This window comes from Melitaea cinxia, chromosome 14, assembly GCF_905220565.1.
Source record: "Melitaea cinxia chromosome 14, ilMelCinx1.1, whole genome shotgun sequence".
Classification (NCBI taxonomy): domain Eukaryota; kingdom Metazoa; phylum Arthropoda; class Insecta; order Lepidoptera; family Nymphalidae; genus Melitaea; species Melitaea cinxia.
The window spans coordinates 8,517,802-8,539,899 of NC_059407.1; the positions used below are offsets into that span (position 1 = coordinate 8,517,802).

Consider the following 22,098-nt stretch of genomic DNA (forward strand, 5'->3'; position numbering starts at 1 on the left):
AACAGAAGCTACTTCGTTTCGAACTATCGATCAAATGATTATCCACTAGCGGGCAGTGCAATTTTATTATTTATAAATATTTCCGATGATTCTTCTTCTCTCCAAACCTAACAATTCAACGACAAATAATCTAAAAGAACCTAACATAACTAACCAACATAGATGAATTTAAAAATAAAATTAAGAAAAGAAAACTTTTATAAAATTATTTAAAAAATATTGCGTTTGGGATACGACCGTCAACGACGTCTGCCCAAATAATAAGGCTCGGGTAAAAGACTTAGGTAGGCATGTGATACTAATGAAAAAATAAATAGGAGTGGGGGTGGAGGGGGAGTGGTAATAAATAAGTAGGAGTGGGGGACCCCCCAACGCGATGTATTTTTTTTTAGAATTATTAATACTCGTACATACTTAGGTACTTACTTTAAGATTGAGTTTCTTTAATTATTTTTTACTTTTTAAAGGCAACTCCGGTTATTATGTCGGGGTTTTTTTTAATTTTTTTTTATTATTATAAATGAATTAATGTTATTGTAATTAAAAGTATTTGCGGGAACTTTTTTACTGCACACTGTTATCAGTGTATATTCCTATTGATATTTACATACATGTGGGAGTTTGATTACCTAAATAACTAATGTACTGATTTCGCAGCTGGATCTTAGGCTTTAACCTTCTGAGTAATTAGGATTAGTAAAGAAAGAATCAAATAAATTCAACAGCAGTAGAATAGCGTGTCGAATTCAGCTCTAATCCTTCTCCTACATGTGGAACGAGGGCTATATACAGCAGTGGAATGATAGGGGCTGTGAAAATAAACTCATTTCTTAATATCAATGTTGTAATGGCAATAAGTTGATAAATAACTTAAGAGTCAATTGATGAACAGATGTAACATTCATTACTTACTAACAAGGAGACCCCCTACTCGTCATCATCGGTTTTGTTGTTTATCAGACATATTGACAGCGATGGTATGCATTGTGATATGTGCATATAACTAGTTAATATAAAAGTCCTTAAACACCGTTTTAATAGCAGTATTAATACCCAAGGCCGTACTTACCCTAGGGTAAAAGGTATAATATGTATCCCTAATACATACGCTGCTTTTGCCTTTTTCCTTTCTAATTTAAAACATTTTTTAGACCCGGAACGTTAAATTTTAAAATACGCCACTGTTAATACAACCTAAGTTTTGTAAAGCAAAATCGTCGCAATATTTCTTGTTCATGGTATTACGGCTTTTATTTGAACTGTTTTAACTTAAACAGACTTTTCCTTGTCTTGATAATCTGTAATTGGGTTACCCATACTTACATTAACTACGTGTAAGTTTATAAAATTAAATCAAACGAATATATAATTTGAATGGGGTACAAGTAGCTTTCGGAAGAGAATATAAATAACTAAATAATAAAAAACGAAAATATTAACTAAGTACCTACTTATGATAAGCAAGGAAATAATGGACATGGAATTTAATCTCATGACAATTTTGAGATAGACTAGTATTACAATTTTCAGATACTTATCCTGGGCAGGGTATCGAACCAAGGGAAAGCAGAGCAGTAAATAAATAGTCATTGTATTTAATCTAATAAATTGTCTATAATTGTGGGCATTAATTATCAAATTGAAACTTTTATCACTCTATGTTTATTTTCAAGTTCTACTGTACTTGGTGAATGAACCAAGTTAAGCTTAGGTCTAGACAACAAAAATATACTACCTAAATCCTAAACATAATTTAATAAAACGCTGAGAGGTAGTAAGAATTTAGAATTTTTTGCTAATTTATTGGTTTTAAACTTAATTCTAATTGTAAAAAATTATGGAAATCATTTTATAAAAAATATGAATTACATTTGCTCTTATTATTTTTTTAAAAACTCATTACTGCTTAACAATTTTGTTTAAAATTGATTTTGTAATACGAAAACTACACTTCATACATATTTCCATGTTGTTTGTGCTTTATAATATTATTAATTATTAATATGTAATTACTATTTATCAAATAGTAGAAATATAAATAATCAAGTAAAAAATTCAGACACTCAAAATAATTTAAAAATACCATAGATATGTATGTGTTTTAAGAAAGTTCTATAGAATCTTTCATTGTCAAAAATTTTAAAAGTTCGTATATGAAATATTTTTGTTAAAATTTATTGTAGAATTATTTTCAACAATAATTATGTTAAAATCCACTTTATCGTTTGCTTTGTCTCTACATACTTTTATATAAATTTATAAATCTACAATTTACTATATAGTTACTACATTTTTTTAACATTTAAGGTAAATTTCTAACTTACAAAAATATTCTAAAATTGTAATTCATAAATCTCATTTTATTTTGTGTAAATAGCATGCAAATAAATCCTTATGAAAAAACTAAGATAAACAATGGCAAAGAAAAACCTTAAAAAAATATAAGGCAAATCAAGAAATACATATACATAAAAAAAGAACAATCACAAAAACGTAAAATATCGAAATATTATTTAGTCAGTTATTTCAACCAATCATACAATATCGTCAAAATTTTTCAAACATATCACTTATACAATTATTTACTTCACAACATTGTTTTATTTCATGTCTCAAAACAATCAAATAGTAAAACTAATTACACCCACTTGGTGTGATTTTGTTATTTTCTAATAGTAAAATAAAAAATGAAATAATAAAAACTAAAGAGATCTAGTAAAAATTATACAAAGTGTAAAATTGGTCAAAATGTACTATTGCGGCCTTACAAGCTTTGTCTCTACTTTCACCATATCATCTCCTTTGTGCATTACTACTTGCAGTGTTGAGAAAACTTCAATAACCTGAGTTACAGCTGGTAAATCTTCAGTCGCATTCCAAGTTAATTCCATTTTTGATAATCTTATACCTGCATCACTTTTGATACATTTAAATTCACCAGGGAAATCCTGAAAAAAAAAAATATTTTTACTATAACATAATACACTACCACCTTAGAACTGTTAAAGCCGAACGATGGCAGGATAACTATCCAACTGCTGGCTTCCAAATACACAGGCCAAAGACGGGCAGCATTGTCTTTGGTGCGACAAATTCAGCCCTGTGGTCACCAACCCGCCTTGCCCAGCATGGTGACTATGGGCAAAATACATGAGTTCACGCCTTTTGACGCGAGCTTGTGGAGGCCTGTGTCCAGCAGTGGAATGCGATAGGCTCAAAGTGGTGGTGGTGGTGGTGGTGATGATGATGATGATGATGATGATGATGATGATGATGATGATGATGATTATGATTATGATGATGATGATGATGATGGTAATGATGATGATGATAATGATTACGTAATATTCTAAAACCTTATCAATATATATTGCTACTATAAAAGAAAATAAATATATTTACATTATTGAAAAATATCCTTCTGTTTAAACCCATAGCCACTATTATCACGTCAATATATTTTTCTCTAACTTCAGCAACCACTGCTTCAGTAGCAAGAGGCGAGTTTAGTTCAATATATTTAAGTGTGTATAGTTCTGTTGATAATTCTCCCGCCTTTTTAGCATTATACTTCTGCTTATTACATTGGGCAGCAATCATGCAGACCTTGTCTACATCCCATGTTGGTCCATCACTATCATTTAAACTAGCAGCCAAAAGTCTGAAAAAAAAGTGTTAGTCATGGTTCAGATTTATACTGTAATAATATGTATTCCGCAAATTACGTCAAAATATACAGGGATGAAATTTTAATGTACAATTATTTGTGTTTGTTCTTTAATGGTGGTTAGTTCAGTAGTTTTAGTTAAACTGGTTTACATACTATATTACTGTTGGTTACTGTTGATATAACCAATTTTGTTATCTTGTGCTGTAACCTATATCTTTTACAAACCATTGAATAGAACATTTATATACATATAAGGAGTCAAGCGGAATGTTTTTAATAAATGAAGATCAAAAGTGGGTGATAACATGTAGTTTGTAATTTAACCACATGTTATCAACAACAATTGTTTATAATTTTAATCACATGGTATCAACAACAATGGATTATAATTTTCATCACATGGTATCAACAAGAATGGTTTATAATTTAACCACATGGTATTAAAAATGATAGTTTATAAATTAACCATGTGGTATCAACAACAATGACTTATAATTTAACCACATGGTGTCAACAACAATGGTTTAAATTTTTAATCAAATAGTATCAACAACAATGGCTTATAATTAAACCACATCGTGTCAACAACAATGGTTTATAATTTAATCACATGGTGCCAACAACAATGGTTTATAATTTAACAGTATGGTATCAATATGATTTAAACAAGTTAGAAATAAGTTTACCTGTGAACCATAATATCTGCATAGCGTCTGATAGGACTAGTAAAATGTGTATACAAGGAAACATTTAAAGCATAATGGTTGAAATCTTCTTCACCCTTACTACCCACACAAAAATATTTTGCCCGTGCCATTGGTTTAGCACATAACTTACTTAAAACCATAGCTTTTGCCCTGTCTGCATTATCATGGTAAGCATAAATTGATAGAGATTTGTGCAAAGTACCAGCCGACGTAATATCTAAATCTATTCCCATTGGCTTCAACGACTTGGCTACTTCTTTTAGCATAAAAGTACTGGGTGATGGATGACATCTTAAGAAGGCTAATTTTGGATGGTCATCATATATTCTTTTAGCTACAGTCATATTTGCAAGAAGCATAAACTCCTCAATCAGCTGATGACTTTCTTTACTTTCATAAATTTGGAAAGATTCTGGTAAACTATTTGTAGGACTTATTCTGAAGCACACTTTAGGTTGATCAATTCGTAATGCACCATCCTCAAATCGTTTTCTTCTAAATATTGCTGATATTTTACCTAATATTTGAATTGTCTGACGTACATCTTCATAATTAAACCCATTATATATTTCAGGAAAATTTTTTTCAGCATTTTCATTAGATTCAAGTACCTCTTGAGCATGTTCATAAGACAATTGACAGCAGGAATGTATAATGGTCTTTGCAAACCTATGACTAATTACTATACCACTATCTGTAATCTCCCAAAACACAGAGAAAGCAAGTTTATCTACTCCAGGAAATAGAGAACATAACATACATAAATCATCAGGTAACATGTGGTAAGCTCTTTCAACCATATAAATAGTTGTAGCTTTTTCAGCTACCTTTTCATCTAAAATTGTATTTTCAGTCAAATAGTGAGCAACATCTGAAATATGGACTCCAATTTCATAGTTACCATTGTCAAGCATTCTGCATGAAACAGCATCGTCAATATCACGGCAGTTGGATGGATCAATACTAAAAATACATAATTTTCTACAGTCTTCTCTTAATTTTATTTCTTCTTCAGGAATTGTATAATCTTCACAGGGATATAAACACCTTACTTCAGGACCAAAGGGGGTTATATCTAAGTCTGTCTGAGCAAGAATAGCTGCAGTTTCTGTACGCATGTCGCCAGACTCTCCTATATTACAGACTATTTTACCGTAAGCAAACCTGACGTCATTCCATGCAATGATTTTTGCTAAAAATAAGGTATTTTCATAAGCTTTTGTATCTTGGTAAAAATTATCAGGCCAACATGTAAAGGGTATATTTAACCTTGGTAATCTATGATCTCTTGGCACAAAGAGGGCTTTTTGTCTGTTTTTATCAGGCATCAACTTTAGATTTCCTATACATGATCTAGTATGTACTTTCTCTTTAATAAAAACCACTTTGCCTTTTTTTTGCTTGTTAACATCATTAGTACCAGTACCTTCTTCAGTGTCACTGTCAATATATTGTACTACAACAACATCACCTTCTAATGCCCGATTCCTATTCTTAACACTTTCAATAAGAACATCTTGTTCGCTTCTATCAGTACTTGAAACATACGAATGCTGAAATTGTTTAGGATTTATTCTTATCACTCCTTCTAATAGCATATTATTTTTTAAACCTAGTTCAACTTCTTCTATTGGCATGTAAGATTCAAACTTTCTATCCTCAATCTCTTTAATGTCCAGTTTTCTCTGTTTCTTATGTTGTCTTGGAGAATTATTTGAATATGCTTCTTGAAAATTTGGAATTGTATTACTTCTCGTCATTGGGCGGAAAGAACGTCCTGCTTGTTGTAAATTAAAATTATTTGCATTAATTAAATGTTGACTTAGCAAAGGATGCTGCATCGCATTTTGTAAAAATTTAGGTGGTTGTTGATGAGCTGGTGGTGCTAGATTAAAAGAGTTTGAAGAATGAGCTTGTTGCATTGAGGAAGTACTTGGTAAAGATTTGGCAAATTGATGACTTTGATACAGTTGTCTCAATTGCATCCTTTGCATCAAATGAAGTTGTGGATGATTTGCTAGATTTTCTAAATAACTTGAACTAGTATTAGCATACAAGGGAGCTACCTGTTTCAGGAAAATTTCGTACACTGAGTTCACACCATTTTGCGTTGGAAGCGGAGGTGCGGTTTGAACCACTTCTGGCTGACTTGTACCGTTTGGCATCAAAACTTTCAATGTCTTTATTCTTGTTTTTTTTATTGCATTTTTATTTTTCCGACTACTAGAAGAGCTTGCATTCCCTGTGATTTGTTCGGTGTTGATATTTATGTTATCATTTTGATTTGAAACATCGTTTACATTGAGTTCATTAACCCTTGATGATATTTTGTCGACAATTTCTTGTGAACTTGATGCTGAAGTCGGCATTTCTTGATGATTTTTTTGAACTCCATCCACATTATTAAGAAAATTATTTTCTGAGGGTACAGTACGAACTGCTGTTTGTGACGTGGATGGATTATTTTCTTCACACTGATTTTCTTGTATCTCAGACATATTTTAAGATTATTTTACCACCAATTTTTTAAAGTTTTAAGTTAATTATAATTTTATACGAATTTCATGTTAAGTAAACAAAGAATAGTATGCATGATTAAATGATAGGAATGATAGACATAGACCGTATTCGGTCCACAGACTAATGGTAATGAAATGACAATGAGCATTGAATAGGCTTGTTAAATAAGTATATATCGATACATCGAAATTTTTTATCCAATATATCGATATTTTTAGCCGATATCTTTAGATCTGATATATCGATATATTGATTTCTTCTTATTCTTGAAATGGCTCCCTTGCGGATTTGCCAATACCAGAGTATTTAAACTTTGCTTTATTTGGAGTTATTGTGAGAGGACAAGTTCGGTTCCAATTCCCGCACAAGTTTGCCTGAAAAAAAAGTTAACTTGCCCAAGACAAAAAACACAAAGATATATAATAAAAATATAATAGTAAATATATACTTGGAATAGTTAACTTTTGTTAGATATCTCCATCCCGTTAAAGTTTTATATTGTTAGTTTCAATGAAAGTGCATAAAAAAGTAATAAACGGGGAGAAAACACACATTAATAAGGATTTTAGGTCAGTAGGACGTGGAATCTCAGGGAAAAGAGCATTATACAAAGAGAGTCGTAATTTAAGACAAGAAAAAAATATATGTTCTGGGGTGCCTTCGTCTAAACCACATTCACAAATAGAGGAGTCTTTAATTCGTATTTTGGCCTGGAATACAGGTGTACACGAGTGGCCCAACTTAGACGACATATAGTTGAGGTAACGGCTTTACTTGCATCGCGTTATTTAAAAAACCACGGCTTAACTAATACTGATTCTTGGATGCTAGCATAGTACTTCCCTTTAATGAGACTACTACGGGACCAATGTTCACCCCAGTCTGAGAGCATGCGGGTTTTGGAAAGGGTCATAAGATCATAACAGTAAGCCCTATATTGACACAATATGTAGTGGCTTTCTTCGCATAGTAATCTGCATCTTCATTGCCTTTGATACCTGAGTGACCAGGAATCTATACCAGTTTGACATGGGTCCCCTTTAAGTGACACTTAAAGAGCAAATGCTTTATCTTTAGGACTAAATAGAATTTGACTTTCGATTTAAATTGATTAGAAAGGATGGCTTGAAGTGAGCATTGGCAATCGGAGAGTATAACAGATATATCTAAATGGTGCGACTCTATGTAAGATACTGCTTAAAAATAGCCAAAAGTTCACCAGTAAAAACATAAGAATGTGGAGGCAATTTAAAATTTAGTACCACATTAAATCTCAGAATCCACACTGCTGATCCAATACATCCCTCCTGGGTTATTTTGAGGTATCTGTAAATACGTGTATCCAGTCCTTACAAATTTCATTAATTTTATAATTAAACTGGAAGTTAGTGAAGGAGGAACCTATTTCTATACCAAGATTTAATACAACTTCGGGGACGCTAGTGATAGCTTCATATGGGATTTTGTATAAGGGATTGAGCATACACTGATAAATTGGACAGGGCAGACTGGTCAATTTAAGGAAAGATTTGATTAGACATGGCAGCTCCTTGTGTCTCCAGTAATTAAAAGAAGAAGTAAGTTCAGATAGGATAAATAATTTTGGAATAAGAGGATGAGAAGAATACTGATATGCTTTGAAAAGAAAACGGTCAGAAAGGTATCGTCTCCGAAACTGAAGAGAAGGCTCCCCACAGTCTGAAGAGCTTTGATTGGAGAAGATCTCATAGCACCAATAATTATTCTTAGCGACTTTGACTGAATCCTATCAAATATTTTAAGCTGGTTTTATTACTGTTTTGAAGTAAAAACGATCTACAGTCCAAGTGGCTACTAATCAGGGCGTTGTACACCAGTTTTTGGGTGTATGGATGTGAACCCCACCAGACACCAGAGAGCGAACGCATAAAATTAATGTTTTTTCCACATTTTTTAACCTTCATATTAATGTGATTTGATCCTGATATTTTCGAATCTAGTACAACTCCCAAAATTTTACACAATCCTTAACCGGAAAAAACTTGTCCGTTAAAAGTGACACTTATATTTGGAGTAGTTCTACAACGAGAAAACACCACAACACTACTTTTAGAAATTGACATGCCGTGGTTATCAAGCCAATCTGTTAAGTAAAATACAGCTTTGTTTATTCGTTCAACAGAGTCCGAGAGACTCTCAGAGGAAATATATAAAGCCAGATCATCCGCAAACTGAAGAATATTACAGAAACTAAGAACAGAGAGATCTAAATCGTGTGTGTATATACTATACAGAAGAGGACTGAGGACGGAGCCTTGAGGGAGTCCTCTCCATATTAATCTAGGAGATAGATCCAGATTACGCGTAGAAATAAGAAGGGAGCGACAAGAAAGATAATTGAAAATGTAATTTACTATCCTCACTGGAATACTCAGATTGAGCATTTTTTGCCTGAGTATCGGAAGTAGTACATTATCGTACGCGGAAAAAATGTCCAAGAATAATCCTATGAGGGTATCACGTCTCGAGAAGGCAATCTGGATCATCATCATCATCTTCCTGCCCTTATCCCACTTATGTAGGGTCGGCACAACATGTTTTCCTCTTCCATTCCTCTCTATTATTCGTCACTTCAGTGCTTACTCCTTTCTTTCTCATATCCTCACTCACACAATCCATCCATCGCTTTTTCGGTCTGCCGATCGCTCTTCGTCCTTCGACATTCATCCCTAACATTCTTTTACCAACATAGCGTTCATCCCTCCTCATTACATGCCCATACCACGCTAACCTATTGCTCCTCATTTTCTCTGTCACGGGTGCTACTTTCAAACTTCCCCTTATATACTCATTTCTAATCCGATCTTTCCTCGTTACTCCACACATCCATCTTAGCATTCTCATCTCGGCTGCGTGCACTCTTCTTTCATCCGTCACTTTTGTTGCCCAACATTCCGATCCATACATTACGACAGGTCTTATGATCGTTTTATAGATTTTCCCCTTAAGTTTAAGGGGCATTCGTGGATCACAAGCTGTTCCAGAGATCTGTTGCCATTTCATCCATCCCGCATTTATTCGATTTTTCACGTCACGGTCTATGTTGCCGTCATTTTGTATTAATGACCCAAGGTAACGGAAGTCGGAGCAGACTGGTAGGGATACACCATCCAAGGCAATATGAGAAAAACTGGACGAACCGCTGAAATCGCAGAATAAGTGCTCGGTTTTAGACCTACTTATTCTCAGTCCCGCGCCCTCCAGTCTTTCCTGCCATTTTCCCAGTCTGCTCTGTACCTCAAGAACAGAGGTCGTGAGACTATCCATTGTTCCCAGGCCTTTGCGAAATCCAAACTGACTTTTTGAAAGAATTCCTCTGCTTTCCATTAGCCATTCTAGTCTATTTTTAATAAGGTGTTCTAATATCTTGGCAAGCGTACACGAAAGAGCGATAGGGCGGTATCCACAGGGATTGGTAGAGAGTTTTCCCGGTTTAAGAATTTGCAAAATTACTTGAGTTTTCCATTCCTCAGGAGGAATTCCAGTCAAATAAATAGCATTAATAACATCCAAGACAATTTTTTTAGTAGATGGACCACTTTTAACAAAAAAGGAATATGGTATGACATTAACCCCAGGGGAGGAGTCTTCAAGGGACCCTGGTACCAACTGAAATTCCTGCCAAGAAAATGGGGAATCAAACTTTCTGAAGGAGAGAAGGGAATAGAGGAAAAAGATTCAGATTCTTCTAAGGACGGAACATAAGGAGGAGCCAGTCTTTGTGCAAAGGAGTTTAGGCACAACGATGGATCGTTTGATATAGGGACATTAAATGAGAATGATCCACAGAATTTTCTTATATTTCTCCATACTAAAGAAGGAGAGGAGGATGGAGATAGAATTTCACAAAAATGTCTCCAACTAAGTTTTTTCTTTTGTAAAAATAATCTGGTTGTTGCGGCAGCTAAATTTTTATATTTCAAAAAGTTTTCAAGAGTCATAGAAGATGAATATATCCATTCTGCCTCTTTTCTACTCTTGCATGCTTTTGAACACTCACTATCCCACCAGGGCGGGGAGGAAATCCTTGTACTCCCTACATTTTGAGATATACACAAGTTGGCACTCCTGAGCTATTTTTTCAAATTATTATAAAGAGAGTGAACATTATAAATATTTATGGGGCGAAAATTTTGGTTTTCAGCATCAGTAGTTTAATAAAAAAGTGACCAATCTGCTTTAGATAATTTATATTTCAATCTGGGAGAGTTGGGTAAAGAAACAGGTAATGATGACAGTGAAATGGAAATAACAATCGGGAAGTGATCCCTTCCAAATGTATTTTGGAGGGTGTCCTAAGTAAGATGAGAAGACAGGGATGGAGTGCATATAGATAAATCTACTGCAATCTTTGGATTTTGAGCGAGGGAAACTCTACGAGTAGAAGATCCATCATTAAGAATCACCAAATTTAAATTATCTATAAAATCAAGAAAGGAGGAAAAAAATTGGTCACAGTAATAGAAGCTCCAGCTAGTATGGTGAACATTAAAATCACCTAAAATAAAAATGGGAGGAGGAACAGAGGAAATAATAGTTTCAAGCTCAAACAGAACAGTCACATTTGGATCAGAAATGTATACATAAAGAAAAGATGTGTTCATAGCGCGGATAGCAACTATGTTTAGTCCTACACTATGGGAAGGAAGAGAGATATAAGAATAAGTGGTATTACCGGAAATTTTAGTTCCGGCAACACCACCTTTACCATCATCTCTATCGTCCCTGAAACATGAGTATCCCTGGACCTCAAAATGAGACCGAGGTCTTAACCATGTCTCTTTAACGGCAAAGACACGTGGTTTATAATAATTAGCAAAATAAATGAGTTCTTGTTTTTTTTATTTCTAACGCTACGACTGTTCCATTGAATCACGTTGTGCGCCATTGCTTTGTGACAAGGAAATTAAGTTGGATAATGTGGTCATGAGGTTGTTCGGTAGACCGGTGTCACTAAACCTGGAGACTAAGTTAATAACTAAAGAGAGTAATTGTTTAATGAGATTATCGTTTGATGAAATATTGTTGGGATTTGATGTATTACTGTCAGGGTATGCAAAACCGTTTTGAGTATTAGTTTGAGGAGTTTGAATTATATCATAGTGTGCCTGTCTGTCATAACCTGGGAGTGGAGGAGGAATTGGGCGACGAGGAGAAAATGTAGTTTTGCGATAAGAAATAGTAGTGGGGGTGGGTCTGACTTGTCTGTTAGGAGTAGAAGGAGGTGAAGAAATAGATGAGAGTCTAGTTACATCAACAAATGATTTTTTAACTTGGGGAAATCTGGCAGATGCTCCCAAATAGGAAATGGATTCTTGGGACATCACTTGTTTGAGTGCAGCTTTCTCCATCATGCATTTGACCACATTTAAAACATCTAGCTTTGGATCTACACTGTGATTTGATATGACCAAACCGGCAACAATAATTGCACTGTACAGTGGGAAGTACATAGGTTTCCACAGAAAGGGAGTTGAAGAAAAGATAAACATGTTTAGGAAGCCTTTGTCCAGAGAATGTTATGACAACAGATTGGGTAGGTATCCAAACAGGTGTGTTATCATTAAATGTTTTTCTACTTAGTCTCCGGGCTCAAACAACCTTACCATATCTACCAGGGACAACTAACTGTGACACAACATCTTCCATTGACCACTCAGTAGGAATGGTGCGAACTACTCCCATACGTGAGACACTATACATGGGGATAGAAGTTAAATATCTTCCTGATGATAATACTGACAGTTCAAGGAAAGAGTTTGCATCTGAAGCAGTTTTAAATTGAACTGATAATCTGGTCCTTCCTACACGCTTAATACTATCCAGCATAATGATTTGAATGTTATTTTTAAATATAAAATGTCCAAATTGAATTGGTCTTAGTATTGTGTCAGATTTGGTTCTTGTTCAATTTTGGAAATATGCACTACAAAGGGTCCAACATCCTCTGTAGAATATTTATTTTTCTCCTTGTCAAATTCAGGATTTGTGAAACTAAGTTGGAAGGAAGGTGTGACATTATGTGGGTTTATTACAGTTTTTTGGATTTTGTGATGTTAAGGTGTCAGAATTTGGGCGTTTGCGCCTATTTTCTGTATCCACCTCCATGTTGGGTGTAGATGTTATTGGTGGAACATAACCTCCACCAGGATCTGGAGGTTCGTCATCCATTATTATTAATAAAACTACAAAATACTTACGTTAAAACAACACACACAAAACCTTCACCAGGACAAAAATACAAATGGGCAATTTAACCAATAACAAGATAACTAAAATTGAAAAAAAGACGCAACTGAGTCAGAGCACTTGTATACAACACTCAACCCAAAAGCAAAGTCCCAATATATTGATACAAAATATTCAGAGCATGTAAAGAGCAGAGTATTTCTACTTTCACCACTAGACAAAAACAAGTTTGCCTAATATAAAATATTGGTTTCAAAATATTAGTTAGAATATAGCTTTTAAGTTTTTAATGTTTTTGTAATTATTGCCTAATAAAAAGGAATACTTATAAAAATACTTACATTTTTATTGAGACTTGTACATTAAAATAATTAACATTTTATATTAAAATTTCTAAACATTTTTTATTATCATATCAAAAACCGACCGTTCCAGCGGGGATCGAACCTGCATCTCTGACTGATCGTATCGGTGCTCTAGTCAATTAAGCTATGGAACGATGAACTCGCTAGATCGAAATTTTTGATATGATGATTTTATATTCGGTCTAAGCGACCGTGTCTATAGTGAGTTCTTTTATAGAAACCCGAACTATTCAAAGTTTTATATTACAATGAAAATCTTTGACAGGAGACGACACCATGCTATTTTTAATTTGTACGATTTTATGTTTGTGTTACCCACACATTAGGAAATTCTAAACATATTTTAATATCATATTAAAAATCGGCCGTTCCAGCGGCGCTACGGTCGCTTAGACCGAATATAAAATCATCATATCAAAAATTTCGATCTAGCGAGTACATCGTTCCATAACTTAATATACATATATATAATAATTGGCTAGAGCACTTGATACGGTCAGTCGGAGATGCTGGTTCGATCCCCACTAGAACGGTCGATTTTTGATATAATATCAAAAAGTGTTTAGAAGTGTGGGTAGCACAAAAATAAAATCGTACAAATTAAAATTACTATTGATAATACTGAGCTAAATACACTATTATTTTAAAAGCGCAAAATTTGTTGAAAAATTTGACCGATATATCGATATTTTTTCTTTAATATATCGACGTCTATATTGATATTTTAATAAATATCGATACATCAATATATCAATATTTTTACACTTCCGAGATCCCTAGTTGTCCCTAGTTTTGAGTACAGTGCGTTTCAGTAAAGAGTTCCCTTCGTGGTTATATTGGCTTAATTGGCTTCAATGTTGCCATATCTTGATATAAAATTTCCCTAACTACTTATGATAATCGTATTTCCTGATTTTGGTAAGATGTTGTTCAGGTGCAATAAATTTTTAAGTTCTAAATTTTTAAGTATCTACATACCTATCTACAAGGGCAAGAGGCAAGGCTGCTTTTAGATTAGGAATTTTATTTTTAAAACTTGATTAAAAAATATCAATTGGTTTGTAATATTTATTTACGCTAAAATGTTATTAGTTATTTACAAAATAAAACATTAATAAAACAACAATGATTTTTATTGAATGTAATTTAGCCAGTATTATATGTTAGTAAGAAAACATGAAATTTATTTATTTATTATAAGAATGGTCAATTTCTATAGGATTAACACCTGAAATTATGCTATCGCAATCACTGTCTGAAGAAGTTTCACTGTCTTTTACTTCAATAATGAAATTATCCATTTCTTTATCCAATTCCAAATCATTGGCATAATATTTTTCTTCGATACGTCTGACGTGATCACATTCTTCCATATGTCAGGTGTGATTTGATTTGTACTCGCGGTAACTACACCTTCTTGACATATTTTTGTCACCGTCTTTTCTGATATACCTAAAAATAAAATTAAATAACGGTCAGACCTAATGCAATCATCCAAAGTAAGGAAATTATTAAAATCATAATATATAGTAACAACATGCTAAGGTTAAAATGTTTGCCTCCCTTTTTAGAAAAAAACCTTACAATTACTCCAGATAAATTATATATCATATTGTAGATAATTGCTTGCTCTACCGGCTTCCACAACTAAAAAAATATTATTGCTTTTGTTTTTGTAAATTAATTAATTATTAAACTTATAAATATGTGATGGCTTTAATTTTGAAACAACGTCAACATGATTGACAATTATTATACTTATTTACTGCGAGTTATTCGCACGGTTATTGCTAGTAATACTTATTAGTAAACTAAGTATTACTTATTAAATAATTATTTTTACTTACAACTATTATGTGTCTGTTATAAAATATATTATCGGGACTAACATCTGCTTATGGTAACACCATTTTACTAACCTGTCATGGCTGCTACCCGTCGGCGAACATTTTCGAATGGAATAAGAGGAGCTTTATTAGTTTTTTCACGTTCACAAAACCTTTTAACTTTGAGAACCAATTCTCTTTCACCACTTCTTAATGTCTTAGGCATGATTGATAAGTAAATAACACTAAAAAAAATTAAAAACCTCGAGAGCTCTGAACACTGACAGCATTGAAACAATACGACAACCAGTGCTACCAACATTTAAAACAGAAAGGAACTCTTTTGTGAAACGCACTATAGGTACCTCGGACTAAGAATCTTTGATTCTTAGTCCGAGCACTATACATATTTGAGTAATGCCAAGGCAGGGATGCCATCACGAAATTTTAAGTTGCCGTGTTTTGGGTATCTGGATTGCCGTGTTTTGGAATAAAAACTAAAAAATTGCCGTGTGCATTAATATTTACTTTACATTAACACACAAGATTAAAGATGACATGAAAACGTTATTCTTGACAATCGTCATACAAATTTTTTATCGTAACCAAAATTTCAACATTTCTTCAGTTTTGTTCAATTCATGTTGATTTTTTCTTTCAGTTTGTTTATCATTTGTTTCGTTGGTTTAAAATTTACACAGTTTCCTCGGGATCGGATAAAGTGCTTAGCTAGTAAAATTCCATTTGTTGCGGAAGTAATAATTTTATTTCTTGTTTTTATTTTTATCAAATTGACTTCACTGAAAATTCTTTCACAGTTTGCATTGGCGTGTGGAACAGATAATACGCTAAGGATAAAACCAGCTAAACGTTCACAACCGAGTTCAGGTTGTGAAAAAACTTTTGACCAAAAGTTATCCGTCTTCATTTGCGATACTTCTAATTTCGAATATTTATTTGCCAACGGATGTATTCGCCATTTGTCATCGATTTTCTGATGAAGATAGGAGTCTCCTAATCGATGATAAATTAAAGTGTCAACTTCTTCATTATATAATCTATATCTATACAAATAAATAAAATTGGAGTGTCTGTTTGTAATATTAAGATAAACGCTTTTTACTATACGCATATGGATGTATACACGTAACGGTACAAATACCTAAATATTTTTTTTTTTACAATTTTTGTCTGTCTGTCTGTTTGTTCGGGCTAATCTCTGAAACGGCTGGACCGATTTTGACGGGACTTTCACTGGCAGATAGCTGATGTAATAAGAAGTAACTTCGGCTACTTTTATTTTAGAATTTTATTTATTTTATAACTCAGTGAACTGAAAAATAACTTTTTTGTTAAATTCCTCGCTGATTCTTGGTAACGGTTTGGTTGAGTCAAGTTGTGATAATTGTCTTTGCTGGCAAACAAAAAAATAACCGACTTAATTACATTGACAAGTAATACAATGTAGGTAGATGAAAAAATAGTCAAGTAAATACGCATCATCAAAGGTTACTCCAAAAGTTGTAATCAGATCTCGATGAAATTTAACCGTGACAACATGATAAACATCGGCTTTCGATTAAATTATAATTGTGTTTGCAAGCAAAGAAAAAAAAAACGACTTCAATTATATCGACAACTAATACAACGTAGGTAGACGAAAAATTAGTCAAATAAATACACGTCATCAAAGATTACTCCAAAAGCTGTAATCAGATCTCGATAAAATTTAAATGTGGCCATATAATAAACATCGGCTTTCGATTAAATTATAATTATCAAAATCCGTATACACCGTAAAAAGTTATGCGGATTTTCGAGTTTCTTCGATTTCTTTGGGATCCCATCATCAGATCCTGGTTTCCTTATTATTCTACCACACCTAGAATATATCCTTTCCAACAATTTTTTTTTTATCAAAATCGGTTCATAAACGACGAAGTTATCCCCAACATACATAAAAATATATACAGACAGACCTGCTATACAGCCTATATGTATAAAAAAGAAGAAAGTAGGCTTTATGGTGTCACATTTCCGCCATTTTCCCGAGGAAAGTAATTTTATAAAAAAAAAAATATATGAGTCAACGTCAATGTCAACTGTCAAGAGTAATAAATATCATTTTGAATTTTGACTCTAAGAATTTGATTGTATTGTATTAAAAACAATGTTTTTTCGCTTGCGTTGGCTTTGGTTAACACACGTGTTAGAGAGACTATTGGTGTTTTCATTACTTTTTCATATTGTTTTTAGTATAAATAGTTAAGTTTTTGGTTTTAGTGGTTTTACTAACACATCTAGTTTCGGTAAGTATTTGTACTAGATCGTTCAATAAGTCCCGAGACTAACCTGGAAATGGCGCATATATTAAAAACTCTTTTGATTTTTAAAAAGTACTGGCTATCAATACAAGAATATGTGTCAAATTTTTAAAAATGGAACAATAAAATTATTGATTTTGAAACATTTAAGTGACGCTACGGTTGTAATTTCGATACAATGGAAAAAAAACGAGTTTCGCATGTTTATAAAACATTGTTTTTTAATGGGAAAAAATACCGTTGAAGCACAGCAATGGCTTATAAAATGTTATGCAGGATCAGCTCCCTCTAAAGCAACCATTTGTCGGTGGTATGCCGACTTCAAACGCGGTCGCATGGACACCAATGATGGGGAACGCTCAGGTCGTCCAAATGAAGCAGTGACTCAACAAAATATTAACCAAGTCCTCAAAATCGTATTGGAAGATCGAAAGGTAAAAGTAAGAGAGATAGCCGAGATAGTGAAGATTTCAGCTGGTAGTGTTTTCACTATTTTACATAAAAATTTGGCCATGAAAAAGCTTTTTTCTAAGTGGGTGCCGCGTTTGCTTACAACTAATCAAAAGGAACAACGTATCAATGATTCAGAGCGAAGTTTGGCGCTGATGAATCATAAAAAAAAGGATTTTTTACGTCGGTATGTAACAATGGATGAAACCTGGATATACCATTTCACTCCGGAATCCAATCGGCAGGCAGCGGAGTGGAGAGCGGCTGGTGAAAGTCGCTCGAAGCGTCCAAAGACTCAGAAATCGGCCGGTAAGGTTATGGCGTCTATATTTTGGGATGCGCATGGAATACTTTTCATCGACTACCTTGAAAAGGGGCAAAATATAAATAGTGACTATTACATGTGCTTATTGGAGCGATTGAAGTACGAAACTGCGGATAAACGGCCTCACATGAACAAAAAGAAAGTGGTCTTTCACCAGGACAACGCGCCTTGTCAAAGTCCGTGAGAACGATGGCCAAAATTAACGAATTGGGCTTCGAATTGCTTCCTCATCCCCCTTATTCGCCAGACTTGGCCCCCAGCGAATACTGGCTGTTTGCAGACCTCAAAAAATGCTTCAGGGTAAGAAATTTGACTCAAATAGTGAAGTTATCGCAGCAACGGAGGCTTATTTTGAAGCCAAAGACAAATCGTTCTACACACGTGGGATAGAAAAGTTAGAAAAGCGTTGGAGGGACTGTATCGCTCTTGGAGGAGACTATGTTGATGAATAAAAATTAATTTTATAAAAAAGACCTTTTTTTAGTACTTAGTCTCGGGACTTATTGAACCACGTGTTATTTTAGTACTAATATAGGGATTTAACTTTTTTTTAAGCTTTAATTTTTTGTTTGTTCTTTTTCATTAGAAAATGGATTTAGATAGACCTCCTGATCCCCCGGATCCTGGCGATTCTGTTTACCGAGGTTCAGCTGAACCTCAGTTAAATAATAAAAAGCGTCCAGCTGAGAACAGTAATATGGATAACCTCAAAAAAAACATTGTTCACCCGTCCACTGCAACCCCCTCAATTCAGCTCACATACATCCATCCCTCCTTTTCCGAAGGCCCCAAATCTTACTCAGATGATGACAAGGGTCCTTTTATAGTACACGTTTCACGGGAAGTTGCTGATCCTGCTGCCGGAACATCTATTCGAGCATTAAAGTTCGGTCAATTTTTGCATACGCACAAAATTGCCTCAATTATGAACGATGGTGTAAAAAATGTAGGCCGCAATAGAATTTCAGTGGAATTCATTTCTCCAAAAGCCGCTAATGATTTTCTCAAAAATCCTGTCCTAGTAATGTGCAAATACAAAGCCACCATACCCACTTACAATGTTTCAAGAATGGGATTAGTGAAAGGCATTCCCGTGGACTGGTCTATGGACGAACTTGTGTCATCTCTGGAACTACCCCCTGGCTGCGGTCAAGTTGTCAAAGCAAGACGGCTCAACCGCAAATCAAATACCGAAGGTAACATAACATGGGTTCCGACCCAATCTGTGGTCTTAACTTTCAGGGGGCAATTGCTTCCTGAACGAGTATACTCATACCACTCTTCCCTCCCAGTCCAAACCTACAACCTTCCTACCATTCAATGCCTCAACTGTTGTCGTTATGGTCATGTAAAGTCACAGTGTAGGTCTAACCTTAGGTGCTTCAAATGCTCCCAAGCGCATACAGGTGAGTCGTGTGAAGTTACTAGAGAGAATGCAACTTGCTTGCATTGCTCTGGCAAGCACTTTTCGACCGAAAAGGATTGTCCAGAATATTCCCGCCAAGTCAACATTAAAGTCCGCATGTCCCAGGATAACATTTCCTACTTCGAAGCCTCCTCCCAGATTCCATCGTCTCGCCCTTCCTACTCAGAAATGGCGAGAGCACTGCTCGCCCCTCCTATATATTCCCCATCCAATCCTCCAAAAACTCCTTCTTCTCCTATTCTTTCACACCGTAAGACTGTTGTCCGTACTCCTTGTCCCAAAGGCCTGTTAGGCAAAGGATATGACAAGCAAGCCCACCAAGCTATCATTAGCAACTGTCCCTCCTCCCTTCCTAATGGCTGCGCTCTTCCCACGGAATCCTCTCCTGATAAAAAATCTGTTCTTCTAAGCCTTATTAGCCTAGTCCTCAACTTCCTCTCCACATGTAATGATCCTTCTATACCGTCCAACGCTGCCCAACCTCTTACCCAACTTTTACAGACCATAGAAAATGGCTCCAACCAAGTTCCTCCAATGGAACTGTAAAAGTATCCGTCATAGAAAACAAGAAATCCTGTCTCTAGTTAACTTGCATAATCCTGTCATTATTGCCATCTCTGAGTCATGGTTGATCCCTGGGTCTCGTTTTCGGTTACCAGGCTTCTCCTGCTTAAGGGATGACAGAAGTGACGGGTATGCTGGTAGTGCCATCCTTATCCAGCACACTATTCCCTTTTCCCAAATTCCTTTACCCTCAAGCACCCCACACATAAATGCTGTGGCTGTCAGAGCCCTCAATATCTCTTTGTTGTCTCTGTATATCCCTAACCCTAATCCTTCTCTTATTCCGGAGATCCATTCCATCATTTCCTCTCTTCCTAGCCCAATCCTCGTTATGGGGGATTTTAATGCTCACCATGTGGCATGGGGGTGTTATTTCTGTGACGGCTTCGCCCTCCGGCTGGTGGACATGGTTGATGATGTGGATCTCTGCATCCTCAACGATGGCTCGCCGACTCGTAGGGTTTACCCGAATCAGAACCCTCAATCCGCCGTTGACCTGTCCCTATCATCACCTTCCCTCGCCTCACAATTATCCTGGAGCGTCCTTCCATCCACCTTTGGCAGCGATCACTTCCCTATCCTCTTAACATTAAACCAAAGCCCCAGTCCTTACATAGTTCCTAACCCCATCTTAAAGTTCAGATTGAATGATGTTAATTGGTCAGCATATGCTGCCTCTGTCGATGACATTATTGAATCCCTCCCTCGTTGTCTAGATGACAGAAATATAGTTTTTTGCTATGATCTTTTCCTTAAAGGCCTCTTAACTGCTGCAGACCTTCACTTTCCTAAAAAGCACCTAAACTCAAAAACTCGTTTGCCCTCCACCCCCTGGTGGGATGAGGAATGCAAACGAACCTATGAACAAAGATTGCAGGCTGAGAAAGCATACTCACTGAACATGACTCAGAATAATTTTAATTGTTTTCAAAAGATAAATGCTAAAATGAAACGATTGGTATCAAAAAAGAAAAAAGAAAGCTGGTTGAACTTCTGTGAATCCCTAAGCCCCCGTTCTCCTTCTTCTATAGTTTGGTCTAACTTAAAAAAATTCCGCCGATGCCTTGACTCCCATAACATCCCGTCCAATAACCCCAGTGTATGGCTTAATGATTTTGCTGACAAACTTGCCCCTCCATTTGTCCCAGGAGTGGACAGTTTTCTGACTTCGTCGCCAGCATCCACTTTTGATGACATGGATGCCCCCTTCTCTTTCTCAGAGCTCCAATGTGCTCTAAGTGGCCTAAAAGACTCAACTCCTGGGGAAGATGGCGTACCCTATTCCTTCATTCCAAACCTTAGTGATAAAGCAAAAAAATACTTTTTGAAAATAATAAATACTTTCTTCCTGGAAGGAATCGTTCCGCAACCATGGAAGTCTCAAATAGTTATCCCTATTTTGAAACCAGGAAAGAACCCTTTAAATTTAAACTCTTACCGGCCCATTGCTTTATCACCTACTTTAGCCAAAATTACTGAACATCTTTTAAAAAATCGGTTGGAATGGATAGTGGAAAGCAGGAAAATTATATCTCCTTCCCAGTTTGGCTTTCGGAAGGGATTCAGTACCGTTGATAGTTTAAGCATACTCACGACGGACATTCGAATAGCTCTAGCCAAGGGAGAATACCTAGCAGCCATCTTTTTGGATGTTGCTGCTGCATATGACAATGTCCTTCTTCCAGTGCTCAGG

At 35.1% G+C, this 22,098-nt stretch overlaps 2 protein-coding genes across 2 annotated transcripts; both read right to left on the reverse strand.

Annotated features, from left to right (window-relative positions):
* Nucleotides 1-2,339: 2,339 nt before the first annotated feature.
* Nucleotides 2,340-6,875, reverse strand: LOC123659907 (DIS3-like exonuclease 2). Its single transcript, XM_045595069.1, has 3 exons — nucleotides 4,357-6,875; nucleotides 3,403-3,661; nucleotides 2,340-2,948 (listed from the first exon to the last, which is right to left on the reverse strand). The coding sequence occupies exons 1-3, from the start codon at nucleotides 6,873-6,875 to the stop codon at nucleotides 2,754-2,756; spliced, it is 2,973 nt and encodes a 990-aa protein (XP_045451025.1). The 3' UTR covers nucleotides 2,340-2,753.
* A 7,730-nt stretch (nucleotides 6,876-14,605) lies between these two features.
* LOC123659880 lies at nucleotides 14,606-15,646 on the reverse strand. Its single transcript, XM_045595044.1, has 2 exons — nucleotides 15,410-15,646; nucleotides 14,606-14,942 (listed from the first exon to the last, which is right to left on the reverse strand). The coding sequence occupies exons 1-2, from the start codon at nucleotides 15,636-15,638 to the stop codon at nucleotides 14,767-14,769; spliced, it is 405 nt and encodes a 134-aa protein (XP_045451000.1). The 5' UTR covers nucleotides 15,639-15,646; the 3' UTR covers nucleotides 14,606-14,766.
* Between the last annotated feature and the right edge of the window lie 6,452 nt (nucleotides 15,647-22,098).

What these genes read in the sequence shown, in the direction of transcription:
- LOC123659907 (XM_045595069.1), bottom strand. Translation starts at nt 6,875, where the DNA reads ATGTCTGAGATACAAGAAAATCAGTGTGAAGAAAATAATCCATCCACG. An exon ending in GCAGATATTATGGTTCACAG is followed by an intron (nt 3,662 to 4,356) that starts GTAAACTTATTT and finishes CTTTTTTTTCAG; the next exon opens with ACTTTTGGCTGCTAGTTTAA. An exon ending in GAAGGATATTTTTCAATAAT is followed by an intron (nt 2,949 to 3,402) that starts GTAAATATATTT and finishes TTTTTTTTTCAG; the next exon opens with GATTTCCCTGGTGAATTTAA.
- LOC123659880 (XM_045595044.1), bottom strand. Translation starts at nt 15,638, where the DNA reads ATGTTGGTAGCACTGGTTGTCGTATTGTTTCAATGCTGTCAGTGTTCA. An exon ending in ACGGGTAGCAGCCATGACAG is followed by an intron (nt 14,943 to 15,409) that starts GTTAGTAAAATG and finishes TTTTATTTTTAG; the next exon opens with GTATATCAGAAAAGACGGTG.